Source organism: Gigantopelta aegis, chromosome 10, assembly GCF_016097555.1.
Source record: "Gigantopelta aegis isolate Gae_Host chromosome 10, Gae_host_genome, whole genome shotgun sequence".
Lineage (NCBI taxonomy): Eukaryota > Metazoa > Mollusca > Gastropoda > Neomphalida > Peltospiridae > Gigantopelta > Gigantopelta aegis.
Window position 1 is genome coordinate 27,978,586 of NC_054708.1, and position 24,259 is coordinate 28,002,844.

The 24,259-nt window shown below is 35.4% G+C and overlaps 1 protein-coding gene across 4 annotated transcripts in view; it reads right to left on the minus strand.

The window, feature by feature from the left end:
- Positions 1–11,878: 11,878 nt before the first annotated feature.
- The window catches only part of LOC121382798 (cytosolic purine 5'-nucleotidase-like), a 57,416-nt gene continuing 45,035 nt past the window's right edge, over positions 11,879–24,259 (minus strand). For all 4 annotated transcript variants that reach the window (XM_041512412.1, XM_041512413.1, XM_041512415.1 and 1 more), the window contains 3 exons: positions 23,877–23,934; positions 22,921–23,039; positions 11,879–18,841 (listed from right to left, as the gene is read on the minus strand). In XM_041512412.1, coding sequence (XP_041368346.1) covers positions 18,572–18,841; positions 22,921–23,039; positions 23,877–23,934 — 447 coding nt within the window. In that variant the 3' untranslated portion in view covers positions 11,879–18,571. The remainder of the gene's footprint in view (positions 18,842–22,920; positions 23,040–23,876; positions 23,935–24,259) is intronic.

Here is a 24,259-nt window from a genome sequence, read left to right on the forward strand (position 1 = left end):
TTTTCATGTAAATGCAAAGAAAACAAATATCGAATAGGAAATAAACGTAACATTTGCAAAAAACTTTGGGTCTAAATAATTGAACAGAATAATGGTATATATTCATACCTGTCAACTCTCGCGCATTTGGCGTGAGTCTCATGCATTTGTAACAAACATCACGCTCTCACGCAACGGTACTATAATCTCACACTTTTTCTAAAAATAAAAATATTTTATGATTATGTAGGTCTCTGAATTCGTTACCTATTAATAATAATACAGCATATTCAACCTATCCTCGGTTCAATACCAACAATCACTCGCGGGTGCTACCGATGACCGACTTGTATGGTTTAACTTTTTTTTTTTTAGAGACTTCCATTTTGGACTTAAACAAACAATAACAAAAAACTTTGCCCTGGATCCGGCCTGCAGTCCCTGGACCATGATTATTAATTTTCTCACGCCTAAGAATTGCCACAGGTTGAAAGCGCTGTATATCACTTTGGTCTTGCTTATATATTTATCTGCATTACATTTGGTAAAATGGCGATCTTCCTGGCAACATGTGGCTATGCTGGAATCGAATAAAATGCGTTCTGGTTTTGCTAGGGAAATATATATATATACCCAACAAAAACCAATTGTCAATCGTTAGAAATTAAAATAGATTTTAAAGATTGAATTTCATATCATACACTGTCTATGGACATGGGCGTACATAGGATTTTGAAAAGGGGGTTCCAAAATAGATTGCAGAGATATTGGGCATATATTTCTATGTTGAGTTTTGAAAAGGGGGGTTCCAAAATAGATTGCAGAGATATTGGGCATATATTTCTATGTTGAGTAAATATAATAATGTCAGATATCAATGTCAGATATATTAAATTATAAAAAAAGCGATTTCAGTGGGGGTTCGGTCGAACCCATCGACCACCCCCCCCCCCCCCCCCCCCCCCCCCCCCCCCCATGTACGCCCATGATGGAACCTACTGGGCATTGGGGTCTTCATGTGTTCGTAAAGAAGACGGGTATCGATTTTACACTAAAGGTCACATTCGAAAAAATTGCAGAAATATTTCTGGTGAGCAGTACAACAGTTTGGCGGGTTTTTTACTGGGGTTTTTTTTTTCTTCCTTGTTTTCGTTTTTTTCGGTGTGGTTTTTTTTTTGGGGGGGGGGGGGGGAGGTTGTTTGTTGTTTGTGTTTATTTTGCGGAGAACTGCAGTTAGGAGTACATGCCCGTTTTATCTGACCAGGAAGTAATAATAGTAGTCATTAAAAAAACAAAACAAAACAAAACAAAAACCACCTTCTAATCTTATTTTCTTCGGCACGTTTTTTTTTTTTTTGGGGGGGGGGGGGGGGGGGGTATGTTTGCCTTAGATTTTATGCTTCTAAATAATGATCATTCTCTGATGATGAAAGTACTGCTGTGTTGTTTGCTTTCTGAAAGGTTTCCTACCATTAGTACCGCTTGTTCAACTAGAATGAAGTTCCTGGTTTTCAAACATTAATACCAAATTAATTTGGTTTGCCCCGAGCCTAAGCTTCTTTTTTTTTTTACTTTGGAGTTACTCTTTGTCAGCGACGAGACAAATCATATTTGTCAACAAGATGTAAAAGCTTTAAAATCATTTCGTATGACATTTCACAAGCACGCCATGTCTTTCTCGTGATATCTTTGAGCATCGAATATTCTAGAATTAAATAACTTTAATGGCGCTTGCCTAGTTCGATTCCTTCAACTCAAATATTGATTACTTACAAAAGGAGGACAGCTTTTGTTTTGACTTTGCTAAAGTTGTTTAATAATGAACATAATCATGATACTTATGTACAATTACCGTTCAGGCAAAATATTGAACCGTTAGCCCCCTATTGGTTAGCCTTAAGGTTAGGGATAGAGTTATGGTTAGGGTTATGGTGAAGTTCTCTCTTTATATCAATATTACGGGAGGGGGTGGGGTATTAAAGGGACATTCTTGAGTTTGCTGCATTGTAAAATGTTTCCGACTAATAACATATTTCTACGATTACACTTACATATTAAATATATTTTCTTGTTTAAAATATCAGTGTCTGTATATTCAATGTGTTTCTGGTCGTCTTAATATTTGTAAGAAGCCCAAACTGGATTTTGTCTTCAAATAATTTCATACGCACGAACAAAATATATTTTAGGAAATAAAATTAAATTTAACCTAGTACACATATTAGAACGATGAGAAACACGTTTAATATACAGCCACTAATATTTTATGCAGAAAAATATAGTTGATATGTAATTACAATCGTTAAAAAGTCTTTGTTAGTCGATAACATCTTAAGAATTGCAACAAACTCCGGAATGTTCTTTTAAAAAATAACACAATATAACAGAAATGTTTCAATACTTTTCTGAATAGTAATTAGTGGCAAAGCAGAAACACACGGGGTAGATCCTGGTACTACTCATGTGACAAATCACTGACACAAAAAAATTCAAACTAGGCGGGTAAGATATACCCGGAAATGACTCAGATATTCAACAAGGGTCGTTACTGTGAAAGTGAAGTTTGTCTTTCATGTACTAATAACGAGTAAAAAAATCCACGGGTGCAGTCTGTACCTCTGTGCACCCACCTGGCATCTTCGTCCTCTGCCACTAACAAAGTTGGTCTGACCCACGGCATTAACTAACGACCGCCAGTGTAGTAGGTAGTTACAAGTGCCTCTTAATGCCAGAAGTAACTACTGATCATGAACGCTCTACGAAGTGGTCGGACTAAACCCACAGCTAAATCTGTTGGGAGAAATGGCAGGTGTGTGGCACGGCTAGACACAAGAGAAAAACATGCTCCTGTTGCGGTTGGAGATACAAGGACTGGGAGATGGAGATGGACAGTGAAAGAAGTTGAAATATAGAAGAGTTGCCAGATCGGTAAAAACTGAGATGGAATTCTAAGGTAAGAAAGAAAATGGGACAGTGGGATAAAACAAATATATATACACACACACATATATATATATATATATATATATATATATATATATATATATATATATATATATATATATATATATATATATATATATACTCTTCAAAAAAAGAAACGCAAAAGGGTACAAATGGGTTATAACTCCGATTTTATGTTTCCTACCGGTTCATGCTTTGTGAATATAAGGTCATTGCATGTCCCAAACACATTCCCACGGTTACATTCGATAAAACGCAGCTACTGTACAATAAAGTTCCAAAATGTGAATATTCGCAAAAACGCAGCCACGTGCAAACCATGTCACCACTGCACGTGCGTTGTCTGCACGTGCAACATGAACACCGACAGTATAAAAGTGCAGGGTGTTCGCTTGCCTGGCCTCTGTATCTGGCCGACAGTTGACAATCCAGGACATGCCACGTCTCAGTGAACCGCCATCGGCCGACTAGACGCAGGCGAATCCAGAACGGCCGTTGCCAGGGCATTCCATGTGTCCCCAAGCACCATCTCCAGACTGTGGGACCGTTACCAGCAACATGGATCAACACGTGACCTCCCTAGATCCGGTCGACCACGGGTCACTACCCCCGGGCAGGACCGCTACATCCGGGTACGCCACCTTCGGGAACGATTGACTACTGCCACCTCCACAGCCGCAGCAATACCAGGTTTGCGCAGGATATCCGACCAGACCGTACGGAACCGCCTACGTGAGGTAGGAATTCGTGCCAGACGTCCAGTTCGAGGTGTCATCTTAACACCACAACACCGTCGACTCCGACTGCAGTGGTGCCAGATTCATCGACAATGGCCTCAACTGCGATGGAGACAGGTGTGGTTCAGTGACGAGTCCCGATTTCTGCTCCGACGTCATGATGGAAGATGTCGCGTGTATAGGCGTCGTGGTGAACGTTATGCGGCAAACTGCGTGCAGGAAGTGGACAGATTCGGTGGGGGTAGTGTCATGGTGTGGGCAGCCATCTCACACACTGGCAGAACTGACCTGGTCCACGTGCAGGGCAACCTGAATGCACAGGGCTACATTGACCAGATCCTCCGGCCACACATCGTTCCAGTTATGGCCAACGCCAACGCAGTGTTCCAACATGACAACGCCAGGCCTCACACAGCACGTCTCACAACGGCTTTCCTACAGAACAACAACATTAATGTCCTTCCTTGGCCATCGATATCACCGGATTTGAACCCAATTGAGCATCTATGGGACGAGTTGGACCGACAGCGACAACCACAGCCCCAGACCCTGCCTGAGCTGGCAGCAGCCTTGCAGGCCGAGTGGGCCACCATCCCCCGGGACGTCATCCGTACTCTGGTTGTTTCAATGGGCAGGCGGTGCCAGGCAGTTGTCAACACACGCGGAGGCCACACCCGGTATTGACTCCAGATGACCTTGACCTTGGTGGTGTGTCCTATCACTTACTCACAATGGACTAGAGTGAATTGTGAACAATCCTGCAACATTTGGTAATTATCGGACTCACCATTCAATAATTAAATCAATTCTCCAAATGTTACGACAATGTGGTTTTGCGTTTCTTCTTTTGAAGAGTATATATATATATATGTATATATACATGTATATATATATATATATATATATTTTTTTTTTTTTTGAAAGAAATAAATAACGGGTAACAATCCCATGATTCGCCAGGCATGTACGAATCCGACGTGGCATGTTCCTGATTAAAAGTCTAATATTTTGAGGATTCTGTCCCATTCTTCCTGCAGTGCGACGTCTAACTCTCAAATTGGTCAGATGATGTTGACCATTTCAGAGACATCGTCCGATGATGTCCTAGACGTGTTCAGAGGTTCGGGCTCAGAGTTGTATTTATATAGAACTGACAAGAATAGTAGTACATTGTTACAGTTGTTACTAAGGTTAATATTTGTGATAATTATGTGTATGCATATATTTAGAATATGTATCTTTAACACTGCTGTCTTATCAAATTTTCTGTCATTCCAAATGTGGATATCATGTACAAAAAAATAAAAATAATAAGAATAATAAAACAGTTTTAGGAGCGATAGGTTATTACACAATACCGGTATGTATTTTTGTGTCTAGGTAGCGGTAATTAATTGGCTCATCTGGTTACACATCAAACATACACCTGCCAATCAGGAATCACAGGTAGCGGCAACTAACAGAATAGGCCAATTAACTAAGAAAACACCCCTTGTATCGTTTCAGTACTAAGTTAATTCATGGACAAAACATAGTACAATTATTTACACTTGTTGTGTAGCCATTTTGACAATGGTGGTTTATTTTGTATTGAAAAATAATATATACTTATTGCTGGCTTACTGGGATGGATATTATTACAGAACATTGCAATGCATGCCTATTTTATCATCTCGCAAAAACCAAGTACATTTGTTTCTCTAGTTATAAGACTCATTCCTGACGGGGGCGGGACGTAGCCCAGTGGTAAAGTGCTCGCTTGATGCGCGGTCGGTTTGGGATCGATCCTCGTCGGTGGGCCCATTGGGCTATTTTTCGTTCCAGCTAGTGCACCATGACTGGTATATCAAAGGCCGTGGTACGTACTACCCTGTTTGTGGGATGGTGCATATAAAAGATCCCTTGCTGCTAATCGAATAAGAGTAGCCCATGAAGTGGCGACAGCGGGTTTCCTCTCAATATCTGTGTGGTTCTTAACCATATGTCTGACGCCATATAACCGTAAGTAAAATGTGTTGAGTGCGTCGTTAAATAAAATATTTCCGTCCATCCATTCTTGACGTTACGCGTCAAGTATTACGTAACCACCGGCTCGCCAGAGGGCGTATTCATTGGAATGGAACAAAATGGCTGCGCCCGTTAAATATAATGTTGATATTAAGCAATGCTGTGCATTCTATATCGTTGAATACACAGACCAGTCCTTAAGCCTTGCGCGAGCATCCCTTTAATCACTGAAGCTCTTATTTTCTTTCTTTTCTTTCCTTTTTCTTTAAAAAAAAAATCCATTATTTGTTGCCGCGAGCAATACCGTTTATTATTTGTATCAAGCTCGACTTCTCAAATCTATTACTTTTTTGTTTGTTGTATGCTCTAGCAGATTTGTGTGTACTATGATTCCAGCCTGATGTTAGACAAGAGAGTGTAGGAGCGACTGGGTGTCTGATATTGGATGTCTACTAGTTATTCCGGTCGTTAAATAGATGGCACTTTTATATTTACACACTTTTACCATTATAAAGCAAATATAAAGCAAACTATCTGAAAAGTGTGAGGGGGGCACATGCCCACCTTACCCCTTCGCTTCCTACGCCAGTGAATTTGATTGTTTTGACTTTATTTTGTAATTCTAAATTCAACATAACAAAGACTGCAAAATGATGCATATATAAACATATCAGTTTTCTATATAGCATAAATACAATTTCTTTAAATGTTAAAATACTATGTTCAGGTTCGTTGTAGATATGTTTGCTCTTTTTTCCACACGATTGTCAAGACGCAATTGTCCATTTAAAAGAAAAACAAATCTGGCCAGTGGGAGGCCAACAATTATTGATGAGCTTATTTTAACTCCAACCCCATGGGCTCCCATTTTTGTAGGGGTGGGGGCAGGCTGACCTTTGCTCGAATTAAACGAAAATGCTCGAATCTACATAACAACATTTATTCATATTATTAGCATTACTACCAAATAGCTATAAAGTTTGTAAACGAATCAGTACGCATTTGTACAATGATTGTAACTAATTCTGAGGATAGAGTGATGGAAATACATGATAAAAAGTCTCAGGTTAGTGCATATATACTCTTCAAAAAAGTAGGGGAACTCTAATAAGAATTTACAACTGACAAACTTGCAAGGTATATTAGCTGTGGGGAATGGTTATATGATAATAGTGAATTAATTGGGCAAACATTACAACCGGTAGTTCAGTATTACAGTAGGTTTTACGACCACCAAAGATTTTGAAGGACGACTGGGGTCAGAAGTGAAATTTGAAAGTTGATGGGGGGTTTTATCAGTAAATCGCAAAATCAAACAATAAAAATGACTAAAAACAAAACAATAACAACTGTATAATCAACAGAATCAAAAAGATTGACAGAAATAATGTTCCACAATGATTCATGGACCTTCCTGGAAATTGTCAAAATCGGGAATAACGCCCCACGCACGTGTACGGACGAATGGCAGTATGTTAGCATGGACACGGATTCCAAATTGTTTTAATTGCAATGTATACTAAGACTTTCTTCTGCATACATTCTCAGACTACGATATACTCAGTATTTTTTGATGTTTGTTTTGTTGTTTGCTTTTGTTTGTTGCTTTTAGTTTAGTTTTTATTTGTTGCGGGGTTTTTTTGGGTTGGGGTTGCTTTTTGGTGGGGGGTGGGGTTGGGGGGGGGTGGGTGGGTGTGTGTGTGTTATTTTTATTTTGTTTGTGGATTGTTGTTTTGGATTTGTTTTGTTTTGGATTTTTGATAACGTCTCGGATCCTTATAATTTTAGTTTTAAAAAGGCAGAATTGTAGGCCTGAATGTCTTTCTTGGTGAATGATGTGTAGTAGGCCTACATTCTCGTAAGATATACTGAGCAGCTCTAACCTCTTATTCCACAATGGCATTTATATGTCCGTGTCTCCTATCAAAACACGTTTGTAGTACAGGTAGTTCCTTAACTGAAGGTTTGTACTTGATGTCGTTTGCCAAATTATTTTGTGTTTAGCAATGTAGCAGGCCCGTAGGACGGATTTTCAGTGTGGAGGGGGCTAATTTTTATGGTTGTATCGTCAGGTTTCCGTATTAGCATTATAAGTCCTGAAATAAAAACTGGCGAAAAAAGTGTGTGTGTGGGTGGGGGGGGGGGGGGGGGGGGGGGGGTAGCCCTCTAGCCCCACCCGGCTCCTACGGGTCTGAGCCTGTTCATCATCTTAAAAGGTCCTTAAGGAAAAAATGTAAATGGCTCTAATTTTAGCATACTATCATTAGTATTATAGGATGTAGATGCGTACATTATTATAAAAACGTGTATCATACGAAATATATGGAATGAAAAATGAGGTGATAATAATAATAAACATTTTAATCAGGGGGAGAAGTACTCCCACCCTGGGCGTAAAGACTTGAACACACGTGGAGGGTTAGATATATATGCGTAGCCAAATTTGTTTAGCAATTTGGTAAATGTGCATAAATAAAAGAAAAATCGTGACTTACAAAATAAAATCAGACCCTGGATTGACAGTGGTACAACGTCGCCTCGTATACTGAACGTAACCGATGTGGTGGTAGTAACGTCATGGTGTGGGCAGGATTCGAGGAATTCAAGACATCGGACAAAACATCATTTTCATCATTCATGGGAATCTGAATGCTCAGCATTATAGTGACGAAATCACCACACCAGTTGTCATTCCGTTCAAGTAGCAGCATATAGGCGTTTCGTTTCAACGGGATAATGCACGCCAGAATTCAGCCAGACTAACGAGTGGACTTCTTCAGAGTAATAATATTGAGGCACTAAACCGACTTGTTCCCTGTGGTGCAGGTATGGGATTTGTTGGGTCGTAGGGTTCGAGAGAACCACGCGTATGTTCACAACCTTAAACATGTTTCAACTCGCGAATGGATCTCCATCATTATTCCAGAGATCACGGTCTCATCAGAAGCATGAGCCGACATTATGCCCAATGTGCTCAGACACGTTACCAACAATATTCAGATTTTCGTTTTCGACATTTTTTTTAAAATAATTAAATCAGGCCATTGAATATTGACCAGGCTGAAGCCCGAGAGGCCTTACCGATTTCTACGAACTGAAGGTTAAACAAAACAACGAAAACGCATTATGATATAAAATATTTTATATTCTCCCCATTTATTGATAAAAAGTAAAAGTACATAACATAATAGTTTAAAGTACTAAAGTAAAGAATACATACACCTAGTGCGATCCCATATAACCAGGTCATGCTCACACCTATACGCAAGACATTCGAACTGCTACAGGCTTAAGTGACTAAAACTCCGATCAGTTATCTCCCCATCACAAAGTATTTCATAATTACAAAGTGTGCCGGTTACAAAAACAAAATGTCGATTCAAGACACCTTTATGAGATTTAAAAGAAAAATACACACACGACATATACCACATTTTAATGGAGTTTTGGTCAAGCAAATATAAAAACATAGGCATCGGAAGATGTCGGCAACTGGAAGGTTAAAGTTTATTTTGTTTAATGACACCACTAGAGCACATTTGATTTAATCATCGGCTACTGGATATCAAACATTTGGTAATTCTGACATATAGTCTTAAAGAGGAAACCCTCTAATTTCGTTTCATTAGTAGCAATGGATCTTTTATATGCATGCACCATCACACATTAAGTCACCGTTCAACTTATTGAAGGGGTTGGGGGCGGACAATGAGTAATCTTCACAGACGTATGTAAAAAAAAAAGAGGTTTTACTTTATTTTCTATAATGATATTACATACATTGTGTATTATTCATAACTCAACATGAAACATGTAAATGTACTTGTACAAGTCGTATGCGTGGTTGGTATTTTCATGATATTCAGTTAAAAGGCAATACATGCCAAGTGTAGTTTATTTAGTATGTGGGGGTTTTGGTTGGGGTTTTTGACGAAGTTATAATTTATTTTTTTCATAAGTTTACTTCATACATTCCACTATATTGTGTGAAATTGATCAAAATATGACTGACCAAGATAGCTGTTGTATATATTTCACCAAAATTACTTAATAAAAACCAATAAGCATGAACACTCCATTGCAGACTGTCCTGTAGTTCTCGCTGAACTAAAGCATTATAATCTCCTGCTTTAAAAAACACGTATCTAAACACCATGGGTGTTCTTGACCATTTTATATTCTAGTATGATAGTGGCTTGATGTAATCTTTTGGTCTATTTAATTGTGATGGTGATTTGTAGTTGAAAATACATCAATTGATGACAAACATAACCATTTCTTAGTCTCCAGATAACATAAAACAGTAAAAGTTTGTTTTGTTTAAAGATGCTACTAGAGAACATGGATTTATTAATCATTGGCTATTGGATTTTAAACATTTGGTATTTAAAACGGTCTTAGAGGAAACCCACTACATTTTTCGATTAGCAGCAAGGGATCTTTTAAATGCACTTTCCCACCGACATGACAGCACATACCATGACCCAGATAAAACATACTCTGATATAAATTTCACATGGCTAGAAGTGAAAAGATTACAATTTCAAGCAAGAAACTCAAAGTATTAGAAATATCATTCAATGTTTTTAGAAATATCATTCAATGTGCTTAAAGGACTAAGTGAAAAGATTACTATTTCAAGCAAGAAACTCGTGTTAGAAATATTCAATGTTCTTAGAAGACTATGTACCTTTATAGATGTATCTGTTCTGGATTTGGATTTAGGGTGATGACCCAGCACAAGCCTCCACTTCTAAGAAGCCACAATATCAACACACGTATTAAGGTTACACACCACCATTAATTACTCTATACAGTTCAATACAATTTCTCTGTCTGAATATATTTTGTGAAAAATACAACTCTATCTAGAGGGTCATGTGACTACTAACTTTATGGAGTGATCTCAAATGATAAGTACCCTGTAAACAAAATCAACATAGGTTGACCACAAAATTGTTCAGTTAACAGCCCTCATGCTTGAGCACCGCCTCGTGTTTCTGTTATACAAGTGGCACTATACCATTTGCACAGTTGTTATCAGTTAGTACTACATATAACAAGTTACTTCAAACCAGTGGGTTATTTAAATACTAGAGGTCAACCTATGTGTAATCATCAAACAAACATTTCAAAAAGTATATAAGAATTTTGTACTATTTTTTTTTATGAGGAACTATTTCCTAAACCAGACTATATGAAGCTGCTACCAAAAGTAACAACATGATAAATGGTGGTGTGTTGTCGTAACAGAGGTTAGAACATAACAGTTAACCTGACTGGCATCTTTCACACTAGATATACTAGCATGTAATTATTAAACTCCAGTTTAAAAATCACACATTAAAGGCTATCATTAATTAACATATCAGTCTCCAACATCATGCAGCTTCATGGAGAGTTCTCCTGGATTGCAAAAACATCCAATAGTAGTGCAAACCTTATTACGCAACAAGGGAAATAACTACATGGACTCATTGCTAATACTTTGCTAACATGATTTATTGTCCCTACATAAATAATACTATTTAGTAGCTGATAGCAAATAATTAAACATTAACAATTAATCATAATATAAAATAGACCATATTGTGATTTAACAAAAAAGAAGATTGAATGTCACCAATCTAATTAAAATTAGTTCCACTATTACATGTGGATCTAACAGCAGCCAGTTGGAGCTCATGTCCACCAATCAAAACCTTACTTGCAGAATCATGCCAGTGATTTAAAAATAATTTGAAAACATTCCGAATTATTCTGAGGGTATACAATATGTTTCATATGAATTACGAATGCCTTATTTAGACCAGTAGAACTAATTTTAATCAGATTGCTAACAGCACTGCGTAGTCTCCAATGTTCAGGTAACATTTCGTCTGTAAATAATAATTTAAATATTGACCAATCACACTTCGCCTTTTATAACATTATTTGGGAGCATACAAATTCTAAAAATATCGGGAGAGTCTATTTTAGTGGCCGTGGTACAGCGAACCATACCAATACATACGGGATGGGTTATCAGTCTTCAATTTTACATTAAAAATTATTTATTTATTTATAAAAATACCTAAACTAAATCAGTCTTCAGTTTTACATTACAATTTATTTATTTTATAAAATAAAACATGTTTAAGGCATTCGTAATTCACATGAAACATGTCGTATACCCTCAGGATAATTCGGAATTTTTTCAAATTATTTTTAAATCACTGGCATGATTCTACAAGTAAGGTTTGATTGGTGGACATGAGCTCCAGTTTTACCGGAATTCTTTTTCAGATACTGAATTGTTTTTTTGTTTGTTTTTTTTGAGTGGAGTAACACTTTAAATTACTGAATGAGATGCAACTGCAACACCTCCACTTTAAAAGACTAGTGTTCATGCTCTTGCAGATTCTACTAGAAAATTTAGAACAATATTATTAAATGTATTAACGGCATAATGAAAACAAAAAACAAACAACATTTAAATCATTCACATCATAATTATAATGGATATGGAAATAAATATCCTTACGACTACAATAAACAAGATTTGGGGTTTTTTTTAAACATTATAAAAAGTACATACAATTATGGATCTGTACATCAATTATAATTATGAATACAACACTTTTAATTACTGACATAAAAATACAATTTGTTTAGTAAAATAAGTATTAATTGAATGTACAATAAAACAAACCTTTTAATCTAAGAAATAAAATTATAGCTGAGATATTAAAAAAATGGTGGTCAAATGAAATGATTTTCTTAATAAATCACCCTTAAGATGCAGAAACTATAACCAAAAAATAAAATAAAAATTATAGTTGATTTCTTAACTTATCTCATTATGCAGACAAATTAGAAACAAAAACAGGTCACAAATACGTCTTTCAAGAATCTTACCACCTTTCTATTCTATCTGATCCGAAAACTTTATCTCTTTTTAATTTCTTTCTTCAGACTATAAACTATAAATATAAACAAATATTTTTAAAAATTACAGAATCATAATAGTCATACAGCACTGGTTTATCACATAACAAAAGTTAAAAAGTTAAATGATGAACAAACAGTTTGGTTGTAATATATTATGTAAAAAAACGTAACTAACTCATAGTATAGATATAATAAAACTTTCATTAATAACAACATGCAAACATCAACATAACCATCTCCGTATGAAAACTAGACTACTGTCAACACACCATTATTGATATTATTTCAGCCGTGTACAGTATTTCTAACGGCAGTGTTGAAACAAAACAAAACGTTGGACGTTTTTGCCATATAAAATTCTAAGAATATTATGTTAAAACTTGGGTTTCTGTGTTACTATAATATTCTGGAAATCACACTGTACTAAAAATCACATACATGTTCATACCAAGATGGTTAAGATTAAAAACAAAACAATAAATGGAATGAGTAACTATATTTAAAATATATTCTTTCATTAAAAATGTAAGTCAACAATGCAACTCACAATGGCATGCAGTCAGTGGCAGGTCTAAATGGACACAAATTTGGGTAGCAAGACATTTATCACCAAGACAAGATTCCTTTGATCTTTGAAATATATTTATGAGCATTTTTCCCTATAACCTGAAGACTTGTGGATATTTAATATGCTTTTAACTGTATGAAACAATGATGAGATTAGGCCAGTAAAAATATATGATACATGTATGTGAGCTTTTTTTTTCTTTTCTTTTCTTTGTTTAAGGGGATGTTTGAGGATCCATTGGGATCCACCACTGACAATAAATAAAGATATACATGTATTATACATCATTATAAAAATAATAACAACCTTAGTCATATATTCATTCAAAGTTCAAAACCAACAAAAACAAGCAATACAAGAGAAATGTATTATAATGACTATTTTATAAGATTAATAATAAATAATTTTCTTCCACTAACAATCATTGATATCCGATTGGTATAAAAATCTCCATAAAATCACTCTCCATTTATTTCACATGGTTTACAAAAAAAGATGTTACTCACAGGCCGTTCTCAATGGTGTAATGGCTGGCCACCAGCCTTTGGCAGCCAGTACTACTTTGATATAAAAAGCGTGTTTTAATGGTTCAAAGGGGAGAGACATGTATAAGGCCACAACAGAAACTTATCGCATTAACCATTAACGCCTGACCATTAACCTACATGTATGCTGGACAAACAGCCCACTTAAGCCTTAATTAAGCCAATATAAGAAAAAAAATAAACTAAAAGACAAACCAACAAACAGACAAAAACGAAGAAGAAAAAGTGCTATGTTTAAGCAAACGTGACAAACACTAATAGCCAATTTCTAGAATTCATTACACAAATGAAAAACAAAAATAGTTTTAAAGATCTGGACAACACTAATTAAAATACATTTTTATCACAAACACCAACACTTTGTGATTTAAAATAAAGTAATAAAACTGGACTGAACAACTCTAGCCTACCATAAACAGATATTGAAAACAACTGTTACCAAATTACTCAGCCTAAGTTAGTAAATACATGTTTGTTAGTGAAATACCATAAACAGCATAATAACACAACCATCACAATCCCAAACTTAATTACAATATATTGCACCTATTTCTAAAATCATAAATAATTGTGTTAACATCATCTGAACAAAAATAATGTTTTCAAGTTTACATTTGAAATCATGGATAATCAATCTTCCTATTGTGCATATTATTCTAACTTGGGACTATTTGTACACTACATATTGTCATTTGTACACTGTATATTGCTGAGGTAAATTCAGAAAATGCAATAGGATATATATATCAACACAATCAGTTTACAGGTGTTACAGCAGCCTTTAACTTACGGAAACAAACAATCGGTTACACAGACATAATCATCTTAGACTAGCACTTTTATTTTCAACACACTATCTAATATTAAAAAATAACACAGGCTTCCATGACCCGTTTTCAAATCAAATATAATGTCAAAATTAAGTGTAGAAAGTATTGTTAGCTTGGTGGTTTTGTCTGGGGTTTTTTTTTTTTTAAGTTGATGCACACAATGTATGGACTGCTTCAGTGTTTATCTGTCTCAAGTCAAATCCGATTTAATTTGTGTTTCCATATAAAAATCACATGTTATAATTAATTTAATTCTGCTTTCTTCTCATCTGAAGATCTGACCACAGCTAATGCCATTATGTGATCAGGTGACCTTTCGTTCACCCAGTCAAAATGCTGGCGATATAAATCTGCAAGTATTGCAAATGACTGCTCCGAGACAAAAGGTCATCTCAAAACAAAATTTGTTAGCTAATATTAGATGTTATCTAAGTGAGATATAAAGTGAAGTGAAATGTAAGATGAAATTTCAGTCAAATTATTTGGGACAAAGCATAAAACACTGCTTTTCAAAACTGATTCTAAACAATGTTCTTGAACACAATGTATAATATAAGGATGTTAATTCCTTTTCATATTCCCAGTATTTTAAAAATAAATCAACAAATTGTTCTTTACTGAGGCAGATCATTCAGTTAAATAATTTCACCTTATATATTATATTGCATTGCAAATACATGTCTATAACAGTTACTATAACTCCAATTCTCAAAATATTTTCACAATAAATGTTTCCTGTACTAATGCGGGGGGTGGGTGGGTGTCAATATTGCACTACACTTCTGTACAATGATAAAATGAAAATGGATTACAGAAACATTAACACAACTACAAATAACAAAATCAATTACAATAATTGTAACTATTTGGGTAATGTTTGATGATGCAATCATCTTTATGTAAATACTATATTACATCATATAATTATTTAAAATGTATCTCATGTATACATGTACACATGAAAACACATGTTCATCAACTTTCAAGGAAAACTAAATATAGTTTGGTACTTTCCTCAAAAATAATATTGTCGATGGATTATGAATATTGCGACAAGATGATTAGCTTTCGTTATGTCTTGGTATGACTAGACAAACTTCCCACTAACATACCATGTCATGTAAAATAATGTATTGCATATACAGGCACAGCAGCACAAGTCAGACACTGAACGAGCGTGAAATGATGTAATAATAACACTGGTGTCAAAATCACCTACAAACGAAATAAAATCAGGTACTAAGTGGCTGTTCTAGGCCTCGTTCCACGAAGTGATCTTAGCACTATCACCGTCAATACCTACCATCGCTACCTTAATTTTTTTCTACGATCGCCAGCCCGTTCCACGACACAGCATACATGTAGCTTACTATTGTCGTTAATTACTGTGAAAACTTACAATAGGTACGAGGCAGCTGTAAGCCACTAACTTGGATGTCATATGACATTTACGTGATGATTTTCTAAGAAGGATAGTAACTCATATTGTAAAAATAGATGTAATACATACCAAATACCTTTTATGAAACTCTGCGTTCCATGAAAAACGTTCTAGGCCATATGAATTCCACACGAAAATACGGGAGATAACTCTGTCTTCTGCATTCGTCAATTTTCACTTAGCACACAATTGACAAAGTTACTTCATGGATGGCCAATACCAATAAATACATCCAAGAAGTTCCGAAAAGTCGGTAACCAGTTTATTAATTATTGAACTAATTCACACTTCTTTGCAACGATTACGAATATACCTGTATATTAATCATTAAAGGGGTACTTACGACTACCGTAAGGCTGCTTTGTGGAACGACTGTAGAGTTTACGGTGCCAGTTATAAAACTCACCTTAAGTCACTGCAATTAACCTTAGCTACAATTCTTTCGTGGAATGGGGCCCTGGGTCCATATTTTCAAAGCTATTTTAGCACTACAACATCAAAAACCTTCAAAGGCTATGGCATATGTCATAGTGATGGGACACTAAGATAGCCTTGAAAATCTGTAGCCTGGTATAAAAATAAATATTAGGGTTTCTAAGTGTATGATGGCAGTATTACAGAAGCATTAATTTAACAATGATAATACCATTTAAAGGTTCTGCATAGAATGTTTTTTTTTATGGGTTTTTTTTTTTTTTTAATTATTATTGTTTGTGTGAAGTCCATCAATTGAAGTACATGTAAGTTTGCATAGACAGATGTAAGTGTTCATCCATTAAATTAAATACATCTGATTAGTTTTGCTTCCATTCATTGTACATGAAATGAAATTACATTTTAATGAATTTGATAAAAACATAATGATGTATACACTATAATGCATTCTGACAGCATCTCTTTTCACTTCATGTAAACATTTCAAACAATGACCATTGTAGAGATAAATGCAAAAGATTTTTAAAAAATTATATCTTGCCTTCCAACTTTAGCAAGGCGAGACAAAAACACACAATGTTTTAACACATAAAATCATACCTGTAACAGTATCTAATTTAAATGGAGATTAAATCGACTATTTAGCCATATTCATCTTCTACATCAACAAGTGTATGATTTAGCCATATTCATCTTCTACATGTACATCAACAAGTGTATGATTTAGCCATATTCATCTTCTACATCAACAAGTGTATGATTTAGCCATATTCATCTTCTACATCAACAAGTGTATGATTTAGCCATATTCATCTTCTACATCAACAAGTATGATTTAGCCATATTCATCTTCTACATCAACAAGTGTATGATTTAGCCATATTTAAACTAGACAAAAAGTTTGTTTTGTTTAACAATACCACTAGAGCACATTGATATATTAATCATCGGCTAGTGGATTTCAAACATTTGGTAATTCTGACTCGTAGTCAATAGAGGAAACCCGCTACATTTTCTTAATGCAGCAAGAGCTATTTTATATGCACTTTTCCAGAGACAGAAAACCCCACACCACAGCCGTTGCCAGTTGTGGTGCACTGGTTGGAACGAGAAAAAACCCAATCAGTTGAACGGTTCCACTGAGGTGGTTCAATCCTGCGACACAAGCACCTGAAGCGAGCACTCAACTGACTGAGCTAAATCCCACCCCCATACTGGACAAAGAACACTTAGGGAAATATACGGTTTATCAGACCTCACCGCTTAAGTGGCGCCATCTCTCGCTCTCACTCTCCTCCGACTGGTCTAAGGAGCCATTTTTAGCTCCTCATAACAAATGAATTTACCTCCCACCAAAAATAAAAAAAATAAAAAAAAATAAAAGAAAGTGCTACAAAAGAATTAAATATCAATGCTCAGTATGGGAATAGCTTAAAATAAAAAATAAATGGCTCCCCATAAAGTAAGTTACCCCGTCTTGGACACATCCACCAGGAAATTCAGAGAATGTGCCAAAGATACATTTGTTTTTTGTTCGGGTAGGTCACCTGTCGTGGACGTTTCGTCGGTGAGGACATGCAGGCAGTGAGGTCTGTAATTTATAGTGGTATGTTTAGTAAAATAAAAATACATTCTGAGTGGGACGTTTTATGCAGAATGATGAAGCCTTTTTTTTTTTTAGATCAACAGTACTAAACAACAAATTAATACAAAAAAAAACATGTAGACACTTTTAACAGCATGTGGGTATAACAGTGTTCAGATTGTGTCTAAATACGTACTTACTAAATCCTGAATATCATGTGAGCTATAAGAAGTAACAATGGTTTTTTTAGTCACACATTTATACAAATACACAAAAAAACAGTTAAAGCACAATATAGCATCTGAACATCATATTGCATTTGATGATTATGGTTTCAAAAGAGCACAACTGCATGCAATGACCTTATTGCATACACAAATGTACATGTACGTACAAGCTGCAGTTAGAAATGCATACAGCAGCAGATATATGTAAAACCTTCAATATGAAAAACAGTTACACCATCACAAAGCAGCAGTGTTTACAAGACATATATATATTCGTGATCACAGTTAATGCACTCTGTGGCTCTCTGGGTTTGAGGATTCTATCAACATTCTTCGGACTTCTCGCTGGTGTGGCTCGAAGAATCGTCGTCGGGGCTATCGTCGCCCTCGTCGTGGTGATGCGTCACTTTCTGTGGAAGGTCGGCACGAAGGTGCGGGACTTGTTTTTTGCTCGGTGAGGTCACCTGTCGTGGACGTTTTGTCGGCGAGGACATGCAGGCAACCTCTTCGTAACTTCGGGCTCTCGTGAAGCTCGGAGCAATTCCAGTCTCTCCTGAACCAGTCTGGTGCTTCACTGTCGATTCATGCGGCATCTGAGGAGGAAACACATATACACTACACTGTTATCCCAGTCATCTGTTACAAATCAAATACCTCCTATATAGTACAAAGCCTATTTTTTTGTCATCTGTGTGTTACAATACCTAGCAGGGTTAGCAGGGTTAGAACGTAACAATGGCACCATGGTCCATTGCCATTGTTGTAATATAAATTGCCGTAGGTCAAAGTCATATAAGGGAGCCATCTTGTGCACTTATTTGAGTATGGCAGTATGGCATCAAGCTAACAGCAGCTTGGAATGGAATTAGGTTCTCAGTGAGACAGAGACACACAGCATTAAACATCTATGTTTATCTGTATTAGGTTCTCAGTGATACAGAGACACACAGCATTAAACATCTATATTTATCTGTATTAGTATCTTAGTGATACAGCATTAAACATCTATATTTATCTGTATTAGCTTCTCAGTGATACAGACACACAACATTAAACATCTATATTTATCTGTATTAGTTTCTCAGTGATACAGATGCACAGCATTAAACATCTTTATTTATCTGTATTAGTTTTTCAGTGATACAGACACACAACATTAAACATCTTTATTTATCTGTATTAGTTTCTCAGTGATACAGACACACAACATTAAACATCTATATTTATCTGTATTAGTTTCTCAGTGATACAGACGCACAGCATTAAACATCTTTATTTATCTGTATTAGTTTCTCAGTGATGCAGACACACAACATTAAACATCTTTATTTATCTGTATTAGTTTCTCAGTGATGCAGACGCACAACATTAAACATCTATATTTATCTGTATTAGTTTCTCAGTGATACAGATGCACAACATTAAACATCTTTATTTATCTGTATTAGTTTCTCAGTGATACAGATGCACAGCATTAAACATCTTTATTTATCTGTATTAGTTTCTCAGTGATACAGACACAGTGTTAAACATCTAATTTTATCTGTATTAGTTTCTCAGTGATAAAGATGCACAGCATTAAACATCTATATTTATCTGTATTAGTATCTTAGTGATACAGCATTAAACATCTATATTTATCTGTATTAGCTTCTCAGTGATACAGACACACAACATTAAACATCTATATTTATCTGTATTAGTTTCTCAGTGATACAGATGCACAGCATTAAACATCTTTATTTATCTGTATTAGTTTTTCAGTGATACAGACACACAACATTAAACATCTTTATTTATCTGTATTAGTTTCTCAGTGATACAGACACACAACATTAAACATCTATATTTATCTGTATTAGTTTCTCAGTGATACAGACGCACAGCATTAAACATCTTTATTTATCTGTATTAGTTTCTCAGTGATGCAGACACACAACATTAAACATCTTTATTTATCTGTATTAGTTTCTCAGTGATGCAGACGCACAACATTAAACATCTATATTTATCTGTATTAGTTTCTCAGTGATACAGATGCACAACATTAAACATCTTTATTTATCTGTATTAGTTTCTCAGTGATACAGATGCACAGCATTAAACATCTTTATTTATCTGTATTAGTTTCTCAGTGATACAGACACAGTGTTAAACATCTAATTTTATCTGTATTAGTTTCTCAGTGATAAAGATGCACAGCATTAAACATCTATATTTATCTGTATTAGTTTCTCAGTGAGACAGACACACACAGCATTAAACATCTTTATTTATCTGTATTAGTTTCTCATTGATACAGACACACAGTGTTAAACATCTAATTTTATCTGTATTAGTTTCTCAGTGATACAGACACGCACAGCATTAAACATCTAATTTTATCTGTATTAGTTTCTCAGTGATACAGACACACACAGCATTAAACATCTATATTTATCTGTATTAGTTTCTCAGTGATACAGACACACGGCATCAAACATCTAATTTTATCTGTATTAGTTTCTCAGTGATACAGACACACAGCATTAAACATCTATATTTATCTGTATTAGTTTCTCATTGATACAGACACACAGTGTTAAACATCTAATTTTATCTGTATTAGTTTCTCAGTGATACAGACACGCACAGCATTAAACATCTAATTTTATCTGTATTAGTTTCTCAGTGATACAGACACATACAGCATTAAACATCTATATTTATCTGTATTAGTTTCTCAGTGATACAGACACACAGCATCAAACATCTAATTTTATCTGTATTAGTTTCTCAGTGATACAAACACACAGCATTAAACATCTATATTTATCTGCATTAGTTTCTCAGTGATACAGACACACGATATTAAACATCTATATTTATTTGTATTGGTTTCTCAGTGATAGAGAGACACACAGCATTAAACATCTACATGTATATTTATCTGTATTAGTTTCTCAGTGATATAGACACACACAGCATTAAACATCTATGTTTATCTGTATTAGTTTCTCAGTGATACAGACACACACAGCATTAAACATCTATATTTATCTGTATTAGTTTCTCAGTGACACAGACACACACGACATTAAACATCTATATTTATCTGTATTAGCTTCTCAGTGAGTCAGACACACACAGCATTAAACATCTACATTTATCTGTATTAGTTTCTCAGTGATACAGACACACACAGCATTAAACATCTATATTTATCTGTATTAGTTTCTCAGTATTAAACATCTATATTTATCTGTTAGTTTCTCAGTGAGACAGAGACACACAGCATCTATATTTATCTGTATTAGTTTCTCAGTGACACAGAGACACACAGCATTAAACAAGTATTAGTTTCTCAGCGATACAGAAAGAAAGAAAGAAATGTTTTATTTAACAACGCACTCAACACATTATTTTACGATTATATGGCGTCAGACATATGGTTAAGGACCACACAGATTTTGAGAGGAAACCCGATGTTGCCACTACATGGGCTACTCTTCCGATTAGCAGCAAGGGATCTTTTATTTGCGCTTCCCACAGGCAGGATAGCACAAACCATGGCCTTTGTAAAACCAGTTATGGATCACTGGTCGGTGCTAGTGGTTTACACCTACCCATTGAGCCTTACGGAGCACTCACTCAGGGTTTGGAGTCGGTATCTGGATTAAAAATCCCATGCCTCGACTGGGATCCGAACCCAGTACCTACCAGCTTGTACACCGATGGCCTACCACGACGCCACCGAGGCCGGTCAGTGATACAGAGTCACACAGCATTAAACATCTATATTTATCTGTATTATTTTCTCAGTGATGCAGACACACACAGAATTAAACATCTAATTTTATCTGTACTAGTTTCTCAGTGATACAGACACACACAGCATTAAACATCTATATTTATCTGTATTAGTTTCTCAGTGATGAGTAAGACACACACAGCATTAAACATCTACATTTATCTGTATTAGTTTCTCAGTGAGACAGAGACACACAGCATTAAACATCTATATTTATCTGTGTTAGTTTCTCAGTGAGACAAAGACACACAGCATCTATATTTATCTGTATTAGTTTCTCAGTGAGACAGACACACACAGCATTAAACATCTATGTTTATCTGTATTAGTTTATCAGTGACACAGAGACACACAGCATCAAACATCTATGTTTATCTGTATTAGTTTCTCAGTGACACAGAGACACACAGCATTAAACATCTATATTTCTCTGTATTAGTTTCTCAGTGACACAGAGACACACAGCATTAAAAAAGTATTAGTTTCTCAGTGATACAGTCACACAGCATTAAACATCAATATTTATCTGTATTAGTTTCTCAGTGATACAGACACACACAGCATTAAACATCTACATTTATCTGTATTAGTTTCTCAGTGAGACAGACACACACAGCATTAAACATCTATATTTATATGTATTAGTTTCTCAGTGATACAGTCACACAGCATTAAACATCAATATTTATCTGTATTAGTTTCTCAGTGATACAGACACACACAGCATTAAACATCTACATTTATCTGTATTAGTTTCTCAATGAGACAGACACACACAGCATTAAACATCTATATTTATATGTATTAGTTTCTCAGTGATACAGACACACAACATTCAACATCTACATTTGTCTATCGATCTTAAATCTTGTGTTATCTTACCAACATCGGTGGAGCTCTGTACATATAGCAGAATGGGTAGTGGAGTAAATTCAGAAATGTTGACGAGTAAACATCGGCATAACGCTGTACTTGAGAGGCAAAGAACGTCTGACGTGAGCCTAGATGACACAAATACAAACATTTCAGCTACAGATCACTTCACTGGGAATGTAATTAACCGTGAACTAAAACATAATTTTCATAGTGTAACTAATTATTACAGTTCCACTCAACCCATGACTGTTCTCCTCAACATACCCACACACGGAAGATGCCAGCAAATGGACAGGCTATAAAACATTAATTCACCTCCAAACAAAGTTTGTTTTGTTTAACGACACCACTGGAGCACATCGATTAATTGATCATCGGCTATTGGATGTCAAACATATGGTTATTCTAAATCTAGTCATCAGAGGAAACCCACTACATTTTTCTTAATGCAGCAAGGAATCTTTTATATGCACTTTCCCACAGACAGGAAAGCACATACCAGCCTTTGTCCAGTTGTGGTGTACTGGTTGGAACAAGAAAACCCCCAATCAGGTGGTTTAAGCCTGCAATACAAGCACCTCACACGAGCAATCAACGAGCTGAGCTAACTACCACCCACCTTCGAACAAGGAGAGCTTAATGCACAATCTTCTTAGATGGGGGCCAGTGACCCCTTGCCCCACACTCTCACAATGTTAAGTCATACAAAAAGTGGAAAGAAAACAGTCAATATATAATCACAGAGTGGTTGTGTATTATAGAACACATATGTGCAAACCATAAAGAAAATAATGTTTTTTAAGGACAGTAAAAGACTCCATCATCCTTAGTACATTAAGATGATAACTTCCATTAACTATCGAAGTTCACAGACATATGGTATCTTAAAAGTATGTTACATGATATTCACAGAACTTGTTTAACTTTCAATGTCTTGAATTATAATAAAAAATTAAACTTACCACTTCTAAATAAGCTTCCCAATATTCCATACGACATGTCAAGTTTATGGACGACATCCTAAAAAATTAAAACTAGGTGTGAAATTTACATATCTACAAAAAAAATTCCTGGCAGTAAACAAGTTACATTAGATAAAATAGAAGAAAAAAACTAAATCGTTAAAATAAATCATTCAGTGAAGATACATGAATGCAAGTGATTATTGTGAAAAATATTATTACTTTTTTAGTGCAATGATTACTTAATGCATTACATTTTTCACCAAGAATTAAAAAGAAGAAAATCACATAATGTGTTCCGTATTGTTTAAGTCACAAAAATAACTGAAAACGTGCATTCTACAAGTGAAACAAACAGTCCACAAGTTGTTCAGATTAAGCTC